General features: G+C 40.2%; 1 protein-coding gene across 1 annotated transcript; it reads right to left on the reverse strand.

Annotated features, from left to right (window-relative positions):
- Positions 1-5821: 5821 nt before the first annotated feature.
- Positions 5822-9577, reverse strand: LOC115407040 (uncharacterized). The gene is made up of 6 exons (XM_030117368.1): positions 9525-9577; positions 9100-9426; positions 7994-8332; positions 7806-7916; positions 7674-7702; positions 5822-7570 (listed from the first exon to the last, which is right to left on the reverse strand). The coding sequence occupies exons 1-6, from the start codon at positions 9565-9567 to the stop codon at positions 7442-7444; spliced, it is 978 nt and encodes a 325-aa protein (XP_029973228.1). The 5' UTR covers positions 9568-9577; the 3' UTR covers positions 5822-7441.
- Positions 9578-18925: the final 9348 nt, after the last annotated feature.

An 18925-nucleotide genomic window follows, 5' to 3' on the forward strand; every position in this document is an offset into this window, starting at 1 on the left:
GACTGACGAAAGTGGACAAAATACTCCTTCCAGTGGTCCAGGGGACAGCGTATTAGCACGTGAAGTAAATATGAATGGTTGTAAAACATTTTAAAAGACATGTTTTCTTTTCAATATGTTAAAATAACGTTTTCAAACACACAGACCTGCGCATGCGCAGTGCTCTGCGAAGGATATACCGGAGCACAGCTCTGCGGAGCACTATGCAGTAACGAGTAGTGCAACTTCTTTACTATTTCCATGGAGTAATCAAGTAGTGTAAGGCACTACTTTTTTCAAAACTAATGAGTAACGGGTAACTCTTTACTTTTTTGAGTAACGGACCTCAACTCTGGAGGACACAGTATGTTCGCTTAGGAGACAGCGTGTCAAGATCTGTGATGAGCAGTGTAGGGGCACCCCAGGGTACTGTACTATCACCCTATCTATACACACTCTACACTTCTGACTTTGCTTACAGATCTGCAACCTGTCATCTTCAGAAATACTCTGGTGACACCGTAATAGCAGCAGGTGTGAAAGGTGGAGATTAGGTGGAATACAGAGATCTAGTCTCAAGATTCACCTCTTGGAGCAGCAGCAATGGTCTTATTCTTAATACATCTAAGACCAAGGAGATGATTATTGACTTTAATAGAAGAAGACCCCTTCACAACCCAGTTATCATCAGTGGGGAGAACATCGAAATGGTCCAGACCTATAAATATCTGGGTCTACATCTTGATCATAAACTGGATGGTCAATACAGGCTCATGCTCTGCACAAAAAGGGCCTTAGCAGACTGTTTTTCCTGAGAAGGCTCAAGGCGTTTGAGGTTAACAGCAATATGCTATACACCTTTTATCAGTCTGTTGTAGCAAGTGCTGTGTTCTTCAGGGCTGTCTGCTGGAGTGGCAACATGGATAAGGGAGATAGAGACCGGCTTGACCGGCTGGTTTATAAATGTGCCTCTGTGATGGGGAGGAAAGTGGACGGTGTGGGTGCTGTGTTGGAAAAAGGATGAGGTCTTTAATGCACTGCATTCTGAATAACCGTAATCATCCTTTGCATGAAACTGTGGCAGGTCAGAGGAGCAAACGGAGCAACAGGCTCCTGTCTGTGCGCTCAAGAACAGAGCGATTTAGAAGATCCTTTGTCCCTGCTGCCATTACGCCATATAACAAGAATGTCTGAACTGAACCTGCTCATTTTGCACTTTTTTTGGCATTTTTACTTGTATTTGTTACTATGTACAAGTACTTTTAATGTCTGGATTCATCGTATCTTTTTATCTTTACCTATTTATTTATTTATTTTTATTGTGTGTGTTTTTGTTGAACGTTTGTTTTTTTTCTGCTGCCCGGTCTCCTGAATTTCTCCTACGGGGCATCAATAAAGTTCTATCATCATCATCATCATCATCATCATCATCATCATCAAACTTCCCCATCCTCCTCCACATATCCGCTGGGTCTGGCGGTATTGTATAATCTGAAGCTCAAGAAGCTCAGATTCTCACTGAAGGGCTCTGCGTATTTATTCCATGTCAGATGGGACCCTTTTCTAAGGTATATGGAGTCCCTTGACTTTAGCCAGAGGTTGGAGGTGGAATAGAGATAATATTGTTTTTTCCCATTTTTTTTTCTTTGCCTTCACTCAGGTGTGTTGAAGCAGGGAGACATGGGAAAACATGCAGGGCTGTGGCCCTCCAGGATCTCAGTTTGACACTCCTGGCATAGGATATGCATGGCAGAGGCGGGGCATGCCAACAGGCAAACCGGGCATATATATATATATATATATATATATATATATATATATATATATATATATATATATATATATATAAAGTGATTAAGTGATTAAAGTGATTAAGGAGTCAATAGATGTTGATAGTGTTATCCATTTCGAAGAGCAGATCTTAGCGGCGGTGGAAAACATTGCTGCTTACAATTTTGGGTGTCTGCTGGGCTCATCTGAAGTCTCTCGCTAGACCTCTCTCACTGTGTGAAGTTTCATCACTAAAATGGAGCTCACAAAGTTTTCCCCTTATGTCAAACCAGCTGAAAATGTTCATGCTGAATTATGCATGTCTCAAGTCAGAAGAATGTGAAAAGAACTTGTTGGGGAATAAATAAAAAAAATGAACAAAACATCCAAATAAAGGAAATGCTTGAAGAAAGGGCATATCAGCCCATTGCTAATGAACACCTATTCATGTTTCTGTGGGTGGGTGCTCACTGTGCTTGCATGACTCCTTGTTATTTTGACACGCGTGCACATTAATTCCATTCACAGCAGCAGCCGCAATGCTGTAAATGCATGAATGGCATTTACTATGCACACACAAACACATGCTCTCTCTCACAAACACACACAATCTACACACTGGTGATGCACACAAGGAGTTAATGTCAATGGAACCTAATGTGAAAGACTCAGATGAAGATAAAAGAAAAACAAAATACACACTCCAACACCAAAGCCTTATCATCACCGTACGAGTCTGTAAGTGTGATTGGAACTGTCCGTTGTGCTGAAAGTCACTATAGGTGAACAAGAACATAGCCTGCCAACTCAACAGCAACTAGGTTACCTTCGTTAATCACAACCTGACATGAATTATACTGTCAAACATCACTTTTGGCTTTTTATGAGACAAATATAGGTTAAAATTATTGTTTAATGAAGAACACACATAAGGAAAGAAACATTCATAACCACCAAAATTATAGCAAAAAGATTCAAGAAAAAAAGCAAACCATAGACCTAATCCACAATTCAAAACCATTGTAGAACATCTTTTAAAACATAGTACCACAGGGGGCTGTATCATAACAAAAATTAAATGTGTTGGTTTGTCACTCACCATTCTTGTTAATTCTTGATGAGGAATGTGTTACCCCTGGTAGCAGCATATTTTATGAACTGGTTCTCTTTTTTTCCAGCTTCCTATTCCTTTTGTGATAGTTCAGTATTGCAATGTGGTTCAGCCATTCTTGACCCATTGTGGACCGCAGATATGTTTTCAGGAGGCCACAAGATGAGCTCTCTGAAGTGCATGATGTAGCAGTGACAACAGGACAAGTTTCACGAGTTTTCTGACCTCTGGCAACAGTGTTCTGAAATACTCTCCCTGATAACCTTTGAGAAAGTTCATTCCATCCTGAAAAGTAGCCAAGCAAACTCCTCGCTGTTTTACTGTGTCCATGCACACATCACGATGCAGTGTGAGGCTGGTTTCATCCTCATCATCCCAGTGAAAACGTGTGATGTTGTTGCAGTCGCCTTTTCCAGTCACAAATTCCTCAACATCTTCCACAGATAAATACATAGATAGATCGATCTTTATTGTCATTGAGCTTAAAGGACAATGAAACTACGTGCTGTCCCATTCAGTGAAAATAAGAGGGCAAGAAGAGGCGCTGAAAGGGGGAGTTGTGAGCCGCTGCATCTGAGCGCACTGCCATCTTGTCTGCCAAAGTGCATGTGTTTGAATCAAGCGCCAACCTCTGCTCGTAAAACATGAAGACAATGCAGAAGTGCAAAAAAAATCTGTATTTCCAGCAGGTGGCATTGATGTTGGTTTCAAAAAGGGCCCGGGTCTCATTGGAACCTATTCAAAAATGCCGATTTTCCGAGTGTTCATGTAACAGGGTCAATTATGCAGCTGTACATGTGTATGTGTTTGGAATATGTATATTTGTTTTTATTAATAATTACACAAAATCTGGATCTGGTTCTTGTTTGTTTGTTTGGTTGTTTTTGTTTTAGTTAATGCCTGACTGTTTATACCGCTTAGTCAGCAAGTGGAACTTTTGTTTGGGTGCCATAATACGTGCAACACACCCCTTTATAAGAAGCGTTCTGGCGCCAATTCTCTCCCTTCCGTCTCTGATTTCTGTGGGAGAGGTAGGCATCTTTTGTGTCCGGAGAAATTTCTGTTATAAACTTAATATGAGATATTAATTTTGTCATCAATTGATCTGTTTAGGGGCACGTATTGTGGCGACTGCTGACTGGTTTGATTTTTTTTGTTTCTACTGTGTGTCAGAAATAAATGGAGACTGCCTCCAAAAAGATAAACGCCTGATTCGTCACTACAACAACAACGCAGAGACAGATCTACACCGGTCACATTCAAAAACATATAAAGTGTCCGGTTTCAGAGCATGTTCTCTATCACTAGTTTCTACAACCGTGCTGGCTTCACCAGACTCTGATTTGAACAGAAATTATCTGTTGATTTTATTTTATGAGTTAAAGTTTTGCATAAATCGCCCTCTCACAGCACCTCCTCTGTCCATGTGAAGCGGTCATGTGACAGACTGGACCAGTCACATTTACATCTGGTTTCAAATATTCAATATGGAGACATCCTGCTGAACTCACTGAAATCTTCAGGATTTCGTAACGCTATGGGTGACCATACGAAAGGTTCATCCATTGTATTTACCATCTATGGTTTGAATGCATAAGGAGGAAACCTCCAACACAGGGAGGCCGATGCTCTGTCCATAACCTGGAAGCACTCTTGTCAGTGCAGTTCTTCTGGTGTCTGAAGGCTGTGTGGAAGAATACCTGTGTCTTTCAATCGACCGGGATTAAACAAGTCTCTGGCTGTTGCAGTGGTGTTTTTCCCAAAATTAGGTGAATCCGTCCTGAAGAACCTTCATGTCACCTGTGACTGTCAGTCCCTCGTTCTCTGTATGCAGCTGACACTTTGGAGAGCAACACTGACTGCATCCATGCGAGAGAAAAAATTAAGCGAAGGAAAAAAAAAGCCTCGAATTTCTGCAAATGCTCAAGTTTACATATTGAGTCCTAAAACAGTGTCAAATGAAAAAAGTTTATTTTAAGCATCAAAAACAAATTGAACATTAAAAAACATCAGTAAAAAAACAAACAAAAAACAGTTGCATGTAAATTTACAAAAAAAAAAAAAAAAGAAAAAGCTGTTCAAATTGATTACAATGGATTGGTGCACACAAGAGAAGTATCTGTTTTGTCAAAACTGGCTGCGAGCTGGCTCCGCCTCTCATCCCCCATCGGGAAGGAGAGGGAGCAGGTGATGCCCCTGGCCAGCTGGGTGGAGAGACGACCTGCTTCACAGCCTTCCTGCTTGGAGCAGGAGACAGACCAGGGGAGGACACAGCTCTCTGGGAATGATCAGAAAAGTTGTTCTTCCTTGGATTTCACCTTGTGCAAAACAACTCTTCAACCTGGATGGACAGCCAGTAAGAGCTGCAGAACGGTGACTGTTTCAAGGAGAAATGTTTGCATGCAGAAGCGCCTGGGACTCTCCAGTTGCAAATGATAACTTTAAGTTTAATGTTTCCTCTTCATTAATATGTAATTGAGGTGATAAAAATTTAAGTTAAAATTCACTGAAAAGTAACTAAGTTAATGTATTGTGAGGAAAAGCATTTGATTTATTTCTGCATTCATTTACTACCTTAAACTGATAAGTAAATTTAATATTCAGAATCTACCTTTGTTAGGATTGCTTGGTCCTTTGTGGCCAGATCATTGTTAGTTCTTCATTACTTTTGTGAAAGAATCTAAATACTACTCCCAAGGGTAACTGGTATATTTTGTGTTTTCCTGAAGGTTTTTCACCTAATGAGAAGCCTAAAGGAACTAAAAACCAGCTAAAGGTTTAGCTAAAATAAAATAAAAATCAGATCCAAAGATTTGTCTACAATAAAAGAATTGGAAAAAGAAAACTTGGACTTCTTCTTCTTCTTTGAGTGGAATCCTGCCACATCCATACGAAGAGAACGCTCTTTTCAAGTCCAGAAGCAGCACAAAAACTTAGAGGACTTGACAGTATCTATCATTAAAAAAACAAATCTTGAGCACCCTCCCACAAACACTAAAGGCTATATTAAATTCCAATTTAGATTAAAATGAAAAATACCAAATGCTTGATGATAACACTCTGAATTCTATTTGATATCCAATTTATAGTTAAATTATTATTTCTTTATTTCAGAAATGACATATAACATGGTTAAATATTGCTGGTGGTGCCAAGCCTGAAGACAATCATCTAAATACATTTTAAATCAACTATTCTTTCAATCAATTTTTGAAAGTATAATGTTGATGTACTCTTCAGGGGATACTCGTGATGGTATTAATTGCACTGGAAGCTTCAGTTCAATTGATGAAATACAGTCAAAGCACAGTTCTAATTTAGAAAAGAAAGAAACAGAAATGAAAAATGAAGAAATGTAAATGGAAAGCTGGAAATGTTTCTATTGAAAGATGGCACTTTCTTGAGCCTGTATTCAGATGGGTGCAGTGAAATGGTGAAGAGAATTCAGCAAATGAAATTCAGTTGCTTTACTTTAGGATCACAGGTAAAGTTCACACAGCAGCCAAAGAATCAAGCAGAAAGAGATCCGATTAAGTGTCAAAATATGATTTTTTTTTTACAATATATCACTTCCCTCAGGCCCTGACTGCTTCCAAGTAGCTTGTCTTCATCAGGAAGTGTGTTTCTGTGCTTCACTGTCATTGGCTAGACAGTGTGGTCATCAGGAAGAGGCTGGTCTCTGGGTATGTGTGTCTGTGTGCAGTGATCACATGATCAGGATGTAGGGTGAGCTTCTGCTGTTAGAAACCAGCAGCTTTATGTGGTCTGAGAGCAAGTGATTCTTACTGTGGGGAGGGTTCCTGCATGACCTTCTTAAAGGATCCCAGCAAACTGAACTGGAACTGGTGTTTGAGACCATCCAGGATGATGTTTCATCTCAGAACTCCAAATATGCAGAAACAGAGACTGAACAAATATGAATGTAAATGGAGCATAGCAGTGGCATTAATGTAAAGTGTGCATTATTAATGAAAGTACAGCATTTAGCAATGGTTCCACAATTCTGCCTTTCACACCATTTGAACTCTTGGTTAAAAAAAAAAAAGCATTTCAAACGAAATGTCAATTTACATTTCAGCTGTACTCCATCAAGACTGAATGAAGTAGATTACATGGTGTAAACACTATGCAAACGCGAAGACGAGAAAATAGAAATCCTTGAAGCACAACTATAAAGAAGTACTCCTCAGTTACAACTTTAAAACTAAATTTGGAATCAAGTGTCCAGGAAAAGCAGTTCAGGTCACCGTCCAGCAGATTGAGAGTGTAAATTTCTATTCAGTGGTGAAAACAAACATCAGTGTTTCCGTCTGAGACAAGTGTGCCTCCTTCTTCAGCTTTGCTTATTTTGGTATCAGTAAAAGTAATGACATAGTGAATAATGTATTTAGGTATGAGCCCTTAGCAAAAGTAGCTCAAGAAAGTCAAAATACTACTTGAGTGCAGAAATGTGAGTGGAGGTAATTAGTTACTTGCACCCCCCGGAAAGTAGACATTTCTAATCAGGTGTCATCAGCAAAAAAATGAAAGAAATAAAAAGGGATCATTCTGAATTAACAGATTGCATCAGTGAATTTAGAATCAGTTGTGAACTCGCACATCAGTGTAGATCATCTCTTTCTGATCTGAGGGTGTGTTTCCTGTTCCTGCTTTGGTGACTGTTCTCCTGCTGAAGGTTGGTGCAGAATAGATCAATGAAGCTTCATCTCTCTGAAGAAACATAAGAAAATGTAGGTAAAGATAAACTGTGGATTTAAGTACAGAGGAAACTGAGATGCGTGTTTACAACTTTTATCTCATTTTTAGATTTTACCTGCTGATCACTGCTGTGTGGTTCACCATCTGATTTCAACAGAAGAAAAAAAAAATCACATCATTTTTTTTTTTAAATAATTTGCAATGGCACATGGTGTTAAGATGTACAGAATCCTGATTCATGAGGCACCTGCATTACCACTGTTGAATTTCTTCTTCTTAATGGTCCAAATGAGAAAGACTGAAACAGTCACACTTGCAGCCAAAGCAACACTGAGCGCTATTTCTGTGTGATTCCAATCTGAGAAAATAAAACATTCAGTGATCATGATCATTTTCAGATTTAAATTATTTTACCATATAATATTCTGATCTTACCTTTAATGTCCAGTTTTGCTCCATTTCCAATCATGACCTCTCCACATGCAGCCACAGCACAGTAATAAGTACCAGCATCAGAGACACTGACCTTCTTAGAGAAGTTATAGAAACATTTCTGTGAAGAGTTTCCACACTCTGCATTGTCTCCATGAGTATAAATCAAACTGGGGTGAGACTGATCTAATCCTGCTCTGAACCAGTGAACTCTGTAATCTTCTGAACATGTTTTCTTCTCAGAGTCAGAGAGGACCGAACACTGCAGAGACACCGACTCTCCTGGATGGACCGCAGCAGACGAAGGAGGTTGAACGACGTCAGAGATGGACGATTTGGGTCCTGGAGGACACAAAGTAAATCTACAAGACCATTGACATTTTAAATAACATCACGACTAAACACGGAGTGAAAAATAGGTGAGTACAAAAGGAAACAAGGATTTTGCACAAAGGCTGTTTGTGTCACTTCCTCCTGCAAGTTCTTGGTTGTCAATAAACCCTCCCTTGTCAACCAACTTCTGACACATTTGAAAAGTGTTAATAGCCCTAAATTTTAATGTTTATTTTAATTCCTAATCATGCATTTCAAATTAGATAAAGGTAGGCATTAACAACCATTCCTATTTTTTCATATTGTTAAACAATTATAGCAAATCAGTGTGATAAAGACAATATAAAGCTGTTTGAGATGTTGACAGGTCAATAAGATCTGCCTATAGGGAAGTGAATAGAACCTCTGCAATCAGTTCTACTCTTTTACATCACAAAATATTTATTCAATTTGGGAATCTCTTCATTCAGTGTAACTCCAAAACATCAATTCTGTGTCTCACATAACAAGTTAACTTGATGTGAACATGAAGAGAGGGAGTTTTGGAAAATACAGAGGAAAACAATTATGCAAATAAGTTAGAAAGCAAGCAAGAAAATATCTAAAAGGCAACTAAATAAGAACACTGTAAATAAATAAATTAATAATTCAATAACTGAAAAGTAAGTCAAAGACAATATAAGTTGATAAGCAAAAACTGAAATTCTATGAATAAGCAAATACAAATAAATTGTGTAAAATTTTTCAAGAGACAAAGAAGCAGAGATTCACTTTACCTTGAACTTTGAGAAAAAAACCCCTCAAGAATGTTATGTTATCCCAGTTGGTATCGATGCAGTAGTAAAGTCCAGTGTCAGTCATCTCAGTGTGATTAATGTTCAGAATGAAAGTTCCAGGTACTTGTCTGGTTGTAAAACGAGGAATGTGATTAACTCCAGTTGATTCAAAGCCAGTTGTTGCTCCCAAGAATTCAGGCTGGTGACCAGAAATGATTCTGATCCAATACGTATTCTTTCTGTACCCAAACTCACAAGGACACGTAAAAGTCACATTTTGTTCCACATCAACAGACTTGATCTCAAAGTTCTGATCATTTATGACACCTGAAAGAAACAAGCAAATTTACTCAGTAGAAAAACAGAAATGTTTCTTCATCATTAATTGCTTGTACGATGAATCAGAATTTTATAGAAATACTTACAGTCCACTGCGATCATCAAGAGAAAAGAAAATATGACAAACATTTTCAGAGAAATCCTCCACTGACTGTGTTTCAATGAGAGTCTCCTCTTCTTTAGTAATCTCATGAAGGGGGAGGGTCACACTTCGCAACGACCTGATTGGTTTGTCAAGTGATCGTAAGCACACAATGGAAAAATTTTCTAGGACAAACCATATTACCACATGAAACAACATTGACAGCCGACTGTAAAGATTTATGGTTGCAAAATTCATGAACTTTGAACAAAGAGATGGAACAGAGTCGAACAGAACAGATAAAGCATTTGGTATTATTTGAAAGAGATGCTGTTTGATGGATCCCTGGTGGCAGTGAACGAACAGAATCAAATGTTTACATGGAACAGTGATTTTTGCATCTTAACCTTGTGGAGGAGGTGGATGAGTTTGAAAATGCTCACACTTTTCTGACCTTGTTAAGGTGCATCAGCCCTCCGGAGCCCTGAGGTCAGCTGACCAGGTCATCCTGAACGTTCCTCCATCCCTCATGAGAACCAGAGGAGAGCGATCCTTTGTAGTTGTGGCTCCCAGACTGTGGAACGTTTTGCCACTCTCTGTGCAGTCTGCAAATAGCCTGTCTGTTTTTAAATTATGTCTTAAAACTATAGCTGTGCCATTGACAGCGACAACGTGCTGTGTTATCGCTGGACTCTTATCGCGCGAGAAAAAAAATGTTGCCATTAATCTGTGCTTTTCAAAGTTGGATCTGGGAGCCGGTGCGCGTTGGTCCGTGCGACGTAAAAATCGTCATGAATTCCTGTCTGCTATGGTCTGCGCGGACCGATCCGTGGACGTCCACGCAGCAGCCAGATTTTGAGACCGCGTTGCGCATTGCGCGCAGGTCGCGGAAGTGTACGCATGTGCCAGAGCGCCATAGCACACAAAACATGACGGTAAAAGTGAAAGTAGACTGAGCTCCAGCCTGATGGCTCCACTTAAAGACACGGAAAGTGTGAAAAACTCATGGAAACAGAGAGCAGATTCTGTCTGGAGGGAGGAGAAGGTCTGCAGACAGAAGTGAAAGTAACTAATCGCTCCGGCGCCGCCCCTGCGATTCAGAAATAGGAAAAAAAGGCTAAATAAACTTTAATACTTAATGATAATGTACTGACAATGTATGTGCTTAATTTTCTCTAAATAATCCATAATAAAGGAGCAGATAAACAGTCTGTAGTGCCGGAAAAGCTTCTCGAGGCTGCGTGGATCACTGCGCCTGCATGAGACGCGCACAGCTGAGCTCAAAATGTAGTATGGGAGAAAGCGCGTCCGCATCGGTGGTGCGCGGACCTTCCAAAGCGGACGCGGAAACGCGTACATTTGAAGCATGGACCAGCCTTTAGTGTGGATGTATGCCTGGCCCAGTCAGGCTGAATAACGCTGTGGGGGGGTGAACAAGCCGAACCTGTCCTGCACCCCGAGGTCACACCGCGCTCCAGCTGAGTGTCAAAAAAAGCACACACGGCTTTTAGCGGTGAAACACGGTCCAATCCTCATTATTTGCCATATTGAACTCGGCCAAATTATCAGAAAAATCCTGAGGTAAAGGCTGGTATGAGGCACAAACTGAAATAATGAGCGCAAATATGAAAAAAATTAAAGTGAAACTTAAATCGCATGTTTTGCCGACTCAACGTTTCTGCCCGCTGGGCCTTTTTCAGGCGCTGAAAACACGCAAAATGCAGTACATTTTACTTCAACACACAATCTTACGGAAACGCAGAGCTGCCACAGTGAAGAAAAAAATTTCCGAGCTGTATCTCGTTATAACGAGATCGTTTTCTCAAAACAACAAGATAGTTTTCTCATTATTGGTCACTTCCTGCTCTCCAGCCTGCAGAGGAACTGCACTGCTGCTTTGAGAGGACGGAGAGCCACACCGAGGCTCTTTATACCTTCTTAAGAAGCCGAAAGATTCTGGAGAAATGTATTTCTAAGCTAAGAAGGTAAGTAATACTTCATACAGTCAAGTCAACACAGTAACTTGTTGCTGACGAAATGAAAAGGCAGGCTGTTGTGCACTTAAGCTAGTGCGAAGCTAACTGCAGAGCCTCAGCTTCAAGAGGTAGATAGGATTTAATCACCAATTTGCTCCTGTATCAAATCTCAACTTCAGCTCCAGACATTGACCTACATTTAACCGTGTTTTAATATGACGCAGCTGAAGCGTACAGGGCGATGCTAACAGCTAATGTTTAAAAATGAATGGATGCTGTGTCACGTCTTGAACATTTAGCCATCAACTTACACCTTAAACATCGCTAGATCACTGCAAAGTGGCTGAATGTCGCTACTCTGAATAGGTGAAAACGTGGAACGCATTTGTTGTGGAATTTTTGGTGAATCAGAGCCAAAGATGACGAGTCAAGGTGTTGACACTGCACAAGGAGGATTTATTGAGGATTGCAGAGGAAGCACACATAAATCAGCTGATTGAGAGCAAGGCTGTTGCTCCAGGGAGAATCCAACCCAACTCTGGAATGACTTCCGGCCATGCCATCTCATATAGCTAGATCTCATGAGACTAGCAGACACTGTTTCCAAGTGACTTCAGACAAAACAGAGCGGCCTTCACACTGTGTTCCTGAGAACTTTGAAAACAAAGCATTATTCCACATCAATATTCATTCATTCATTCATTCATTCATTCATTCTCTATTGCGGGGTGCTGGAGCCGTCTAATTAGTGACAACGAGATTGTTGCCCTGCTATAATTCACAGATTTGAACTTCCAGCAACAATCAATCTTACAATCAACCCACAAACTACGTCTCTTTATCATCAGTGTGATGTAAGTAATATGCCACAAGCTCATTTTCATGAAAAGTCTCTTTCAAGCAGCAGAAAGTGTCTGTCTGCAGCCAGCAGGGAATGCATATTGCAACACTCTCTAAAGAGGGCTACATAAATAAATAAGTAAATAAATGTGTCCTTGGTTCATGACAAATACTTAAATGTGTCATCAATTCATTAGAATACATATCAAAAACATAAATGGTCATTTCACTATTTAATTCATTATGTCATGGGTGGGTGTTGCAGTGATTCAGGAATTTATTTTACCAATCAAACTCACCCACCAAAGTCAGTGGGGAATTGCATTGTTGTGATTTACATACTGCTGAATTAACATAATTTATCAGGCCTCTGTAGACCTTAGCCAGCTACCCAATCATTCTAATCGGGTGTGTTTGACTGTGAATTTCTGAAGCATGCAGGACATTGGCTCCCCAGGAGTAAAAAACTTGTGATTTAATACATTTGAGTATTGTGTGAAAGAAATGAAATTATTTTAATATTGATCACGTCATTATGTTTGTAGACTAACATCTCTGGCTCAAGTTGTGGATGAAGACTCCTTCCCATCTACGGTGACAGGACTGCAGTTCAAAGACTTTGGAGGATTTCAGAAAATCACTGACTGACTGCCACTTTGGATGTGGACAGGGAACATTTGTGTGACAAAATCAAGTCGTATTTTTCTTTAGGACTACACTAAAGTGAAATATTGCTCTTGCTGAGTACTGTTGATGGGATTATCAGCATTCGTACCCTACGACGGATTATATCAACACTGAGTCTTTACAGACGGAAAAATCAAAGTGACATTCTTTATGTTGCACTTTTCTTGTGGAACAGCTGCAAACATACGGGAAACTACATTGATACAAACTGCAGCACCTTAGGTGCATACAGGAGGGACTGGTTGTTACCCAAAACACAGTAAGACATTTGATGCGAATTGTGGTTCCCAGAGGTGTGGAGTTGAGACGGCAAAATCGGCTCAGATGTCGGCTATGTCATAATCCAGGTCCAAATTTTATTTGACATGTGGACTCTTATGGCAAACTCAAGCCATATGGAATTTGCATCAACGGTGCGATAGATGTCTTTTCCAGGATGATCTTTTGGCTTCATGAATACTCCACCAACAGCAACCCAAAGATTATTGCTGGATATTTTATTTCTGAAGTTGAACAGTTGACGGCAGCCAGAATCCGTACCGACATGGGAACAGAGAATGGCACAATGAAAGACATGCAAAGTTTTTTGCGATTTGATCACAATGACAGTTACGCAAGAAATTGCTTCATTTTTGGACCCAGCACCCGCAACCAACGTATAGAGGGCTGGTGGGCTTTCTTCAGAAAACACCATGCACAGTACTGGATCAATCGCGTTCAGAAACTGAAGGGACTATGATCATTTCACTGGTGACTTCCTGGACAAGCAGCTGGTTCTTTTCACCTGTCTCAAGATTATTGCGGTGTGTTTATGTGCTTTTGTTAAAACGCTAATAATTCTTAGGGTTGAGATACAACTATTTTTCCTGTCAATTAACCTTCAGTTAGCCAGTTGTTTTGATTTTTTTCAGTGGGTGTTTTGTCCATAATCCGTGTGTTTACATGGGACTTTTCATTCCTTGATAAATCCGAAGTAGGCCGGATTCTGCTCTAAAATGACCATGTAAATAACTGAAAACTTTATTCAGAGTTAAGCTTAAATCTGAATAGACCGTTGAGTTTATTCTCCTTTGGAAGCGGAATTATATGCTAATTAGGCACGACTTCACTCTGGTCGTTCTGCGCATGCTTCGTCAAAATTGCACATTGTTTTTTTAAGGATCAAATGGAAAATGAATTTGAGGATTTTGGTGGTCTGAATCTACATCTGATTAATTTTTATATTACAACAGAGAGGACTTTGAACATGTTCTCTGTATGTCTTTCAGAAAGAACTCCAGGATGTTGCTCACCTGTAGAACACCCACATCATTCGCCAGAGCAGAAATGCAGTTGCTCTGAGTGGCCGCCCACACATGATGTATCTGCTTCCGCAGCTTTTTTTGTGGACAAGTTCAAATGAGACATGTTTCTGAGCAAGCAGTGGAAATTTGCAAGGCAGAATGTCTTCACAGAGGACCGTACACGTGTGATGAAACAGTGTACACATTATCCTGCCTTCTGATGGCAGACAACTTCCTACATGAACCATCAACACTGGATGTAGCAATCGAACTGTATCTATTCTTGAGAGCTTGCATTCGTAGAGACCTGTGAGAGATGCAAAACTGGCTTGTCAGAACAAGGAGCTGGGTTATTTTGGGAACTTACCTGTACAAGTTTTCCCCATACTTACATGGATCTCAGAACAGCAATTAAACATTATTGCAGATGTGGGTGTTTGCAGGTATTTTTGTCTCACTCGTGATGGCCAACAGGTTGGCCTTTGATTTATTTTGCCTTCTTCTTTTTACTGGTTCAATTTTCTTGTTGCAGGCAGGTGATGGTAGAGCTTAACATGAGGACGTTCTGTTCTGACCACACAGCTGCACACTCTTCCCTGACCTGCAGACTGGCTTCATCTTTGTGTAACTTGTTGAAGGACTCATGTACATTTACACACACACACACACACACACACACACACACACACACACACACACACACACACACACACACACACACACGCACGGTCTCGTATTTCTATCCTTGTGGGGACCTTCCATTGACTCCCATTCATGTCTAGCCCCTAACCCTGACCCTTACCCTAACCCTAACCCACACCACAACATAGCCTAACCCTAAAGAAATGTTTTTGCACTTTTACTTTTTTCAGTAACAACAACATGGTCAAGAAAACACTGTTTCTCCTACTTAGGACTGGAAAAAGGTCCCCACAAGGCACGTCGTTCCACGTTTTGCTATCCATGTGGGGACATTTGGCCCCAACAAGGATAGAAATACGAGAACACACACACACGCACACACACACACACACACACACACACACACACACAAACTCGACACTGCACACACTAACTCACATGTACTAATCCTCATAATTTATTTACTTAAATAAATGTTGAAAATCATTGCAGAAGAGGCCAGGTCTCCCTCTTTTGTCACGCTCTTTTGAGCTAGGTTGTGACACTAGCCTTGTTTTTAGACTCTCCATTGTGTGTAAGCAACTAGACAATCAAACTTTGACTTACTGTGGATGTAAAAAATGAAGACTGGCTTAGTCTGATTGAACTGTCAGGGATGTTTTAGGAATTATATATCGAAGTGCAATCCAAGTTAAACCCAGCAATAAAGGAAATCTGTTTCTGATACAATAATGTGTCAGTGGGGCTTTTTTTTTTTTTTGCTCTGGGCATTGTGGGCAAGCCCAGGGCGCAATCACCGAAGGGTGTACACTGAGAATGTGCTTGGCATAATCAGCTGGTGGTTATGGTGTCCAGCGCCCCCTTGTGTACACAGAGAACAGTAAAATCAAATGAAAAAGACTATGTCCCTCAATACCCCCCCCCCCCCCAATAAACCCCCAGCACTACTGCCACCGACACACACACATCCTTTGACAGAGCTGACGATGCTTGCCAAGATTACACAATACTCCCAGACTACCATGCAATAACATGCAATAACATGTATTTCATTCAAATATACAGTTTATCGAGTGTGGAATTGAGTGAAAAACTGTGATGCTTCCAATTTGACAATCTAATTTTTGGTTGGATAATAAACATTGCACCAATTTGCAATATAATAAAAATTTATTTCATGAACAATCCCCAGTAACGTTTGAATACAAAAACTGGTCTTTATGAACATGGCAAAACAGCACTTCTTTCTTACAATTAATGATCACTTCAGGGATACTGTAACTGAACTGTTAATAGTTTAAAAACCAAAGTGAACGGTGCATTGAAAGAGTTGTTTTAAACAATAAATTTGTGTAATCTCATCTATGAGAAAATAAGTAAAACTTGTTTAACAGCACCATGAAAACATGTAAACATACATTGAAAAGCAATACAAACATTTAAGAATTGCACTTCAAAAGCTTAATACTACAAACCTGAAAACTGAAAACCCCTCTTTGCTGTGAACCAGGAAAATCATTTAGTAAAATGCATAAAAATTGTATTCCAACATTAAAGCACGTGTCCGGAGTTTTGAAAGAGAGAGGTTTTTTTTTTTTAATCCAACATCTCGAGGTTCCGCCCTCCCTCTGCTTTCATGAGCGACCAAGCCACGCCCCTTTAATTGTGCACGCTATTATCTGTCGGGTGAAAATGAGAGCCTCCGAGTGCTACAGCATCCTACATGTTTAGCTGTTTACGGTGGATGTTCAGCAGACCATGGATATATCCGAGGTAAGCGCAGCGGCTGCTGCATAGCTAACTCACCTCTGCCTGGGCGAGCGGCCGTGATCTCTGGCTGTGTGCACAAGTTGATTGACAACACGAGAATGCCGAAGCTCGAAATCTATTGGCTGAAGCTGACCGGCGCTTTTTCAGATAACATGGGGGTCTATGAGACGAAGGCGGGGCTCATAAATAAATTTTTATATTGCATTATGCTAATATTATATTGTAGTATCAAACCAGACTAACACGTTTAAGCTCTGTTGAAAAATGATACATACGTTGGAAGCGAACGGAAACTCCGGACACGAGCTTTAATACAGTCCAAAAGAAAAACTGAATGCCCTCTAAACAGACAAAATTACAAAATAATGTGAAGCTAGCTGAGAAGTTGTATCATGTGTCAACAGAACAAAGAAACAAAACAAAAACCAATGTGTAACCCAGATTGGGTAGGCAGAACTGATTTAATTAAATATTTATTTAAAATAAATAAATATCAGTTAAAAAAGTATTATTTTTGTTTAAAAACATCCGCTGATTAAATAATAAATTTAATTTCTTTTTTAAAAAGATTGGATTTAGGATTTACACCCGGCAGCCGTGAGCCAATCACGAGCTCCGCCGGTCACATAGTAGGCCGTCACTTCCTGCTTCTCGGCAGAGACGGCAAGCGGCCGAAACGCCTCAATGGTACCAGAGGAGAATTTAATCCAGTTTCATCTTCAGGGTAAGATTGAAAATAACCGTTTTAAACTGTCATCCGATGGTCATTGATAATAATAGTGATATCTAATTACTAGATTTGGCGTTAATTCCCACTAGAACTGTGTGTTTGATCAAATGTTCAAGCTGAACATGTGGCCATGTGATTAGAGCCAGGAGAGCAGAAACTGACTCAGCGGTGAGTGAGATGAAAAGATTGTGTGATTGTATTGATGAAAATTGATTGTAAAATATTTGTTTTTTATGGTTAAGATATTTGATGCACATTTATTTATTTTTGTAGTGGAAGAGCTAAATGTTTTGTGCAATTGTGGAGCAATGAGGCCTGCACTGAGTTTTGTAGCCTCAGGTTACCAATTATTTTGTGTTTATTGGGTTTTTTTTGGGGTTTTTTTTACCAATTTTGTGGCTTTATATAATGTTTTCTGTCTATTTTCTATGAAGATGGATTAATTTTGAGTTCACTTCACCATGGGTTTAGAATAGATGGGATTTCATGTAAAAGAATGCATGAAAGTAATTCTGATTTGATCTTTTCTGGCCTGTTCATAGGTCAGGTTTTTTTTGGTGTGAATTGTTTGCCTGCTTTGAGTGATGGGTGCTCATCACTCGGCGTGCGGGTAAAGCTCTGACCAGGACCGGGACCACATTCCGCTAGAAGCTGGAGCTTTGCCTGCTAAGAGTAGTGAGGCTGCACAGCCCAGGATTTTGGATTTCCCTGTGTGAACTGGCTGGCAAGCCAGGACAAACCCAAAGAGACAATGCGCACGTTGATCTAACCTTGCCGGCAAGCTGAATTCTCGCGGTATTTGTTCTCACACACCACGAGAATCCATCTTGTACCGCTCCAGCCGTATGTGTTCGGGATCAGACTTTTTTCGGCCAGACCAATCACGCTCGGATTTTTTTCGGTCAGACCAATCGAGCGTCGTTTAGGGCGGGACATCAAGCTTTGACGGAAGCAGGAAGTGACAGACTGCTAATAATATTAGCATGGCTAGCGAAAACAATGGATATCCCGACAGCGATTAAATCTGTTTTGGATCAATCCTCTATTGCGTCTTTGAAAAACGATCAGCAAGAGGTTTTTTCTTTGCAGTGATTGGCTGAAGCTACACATGGTTGGGGGGGTACACTGTGTCCTTCCATCCAATGAACGCAAAGAGTTCTATAGCAAGTCCCGAAATCCCAGATTGACATGTGAAGCAATTCGTTGCTGCACATGTGAATATGGCTTTTGCCAGGTTAATGTTGATCACTGATCTTCTCCTTCACGGATAGTGGTAGGATTGATCCTAACACTGACACACTGATACACTGGAGCACTTACACAGTGGAATACAGACTGAAGAACCTTGATATTGAAAGGGCCCCAACGAAACAAAGACTACTTGGGAACAGGATTTTCTTTTGCCGGCTTTTATTATTTTGGTTTGTTAAACTTTAGATCCTCCACATTCGGTCAGAACTGCTTCTCTGTAAAAGCT

The sequence above is a fragment of the Salarias fasciatus genome, chromosome 2 (genome assembly GCF_902148845.1).
Source record: "Salarias fasciatus chromosome 2, fSalaFa1.1, whole genome shotgun sequence".
Classification (NCBI taxonomy): domain Eukaryota; kingdom Metazoa; phylum Chordata; class Actinopteri; order Blenniiformes; family Blenniidae; genus Salarias; species Salarias fasciatus.

Bases quoted from the DNA above. Each gene is read 5' to 3' on its own strand.
- LOC115407040 (XM_030117368.1), bottom strand. From the start codon at position 9,567: ATGTTTGTCATATTTTCTTTTCTCTTGATGATCGCAGTGGACT. The intron at 9,427-9,524 runs GTAAGTATTTCT...TGTTTCTTTCAG, and splicing joins CTTGATGATCGCAGTGGACT to GTGTCATAAATGATCAGAAC. The intron at 7,917-7,993 runs GTAAGATCAGAA...TTATTTTCTCAG, and splicing joins AGCAAAACTGGACATTAAAG to ATTGGAATCACACAGAAATA.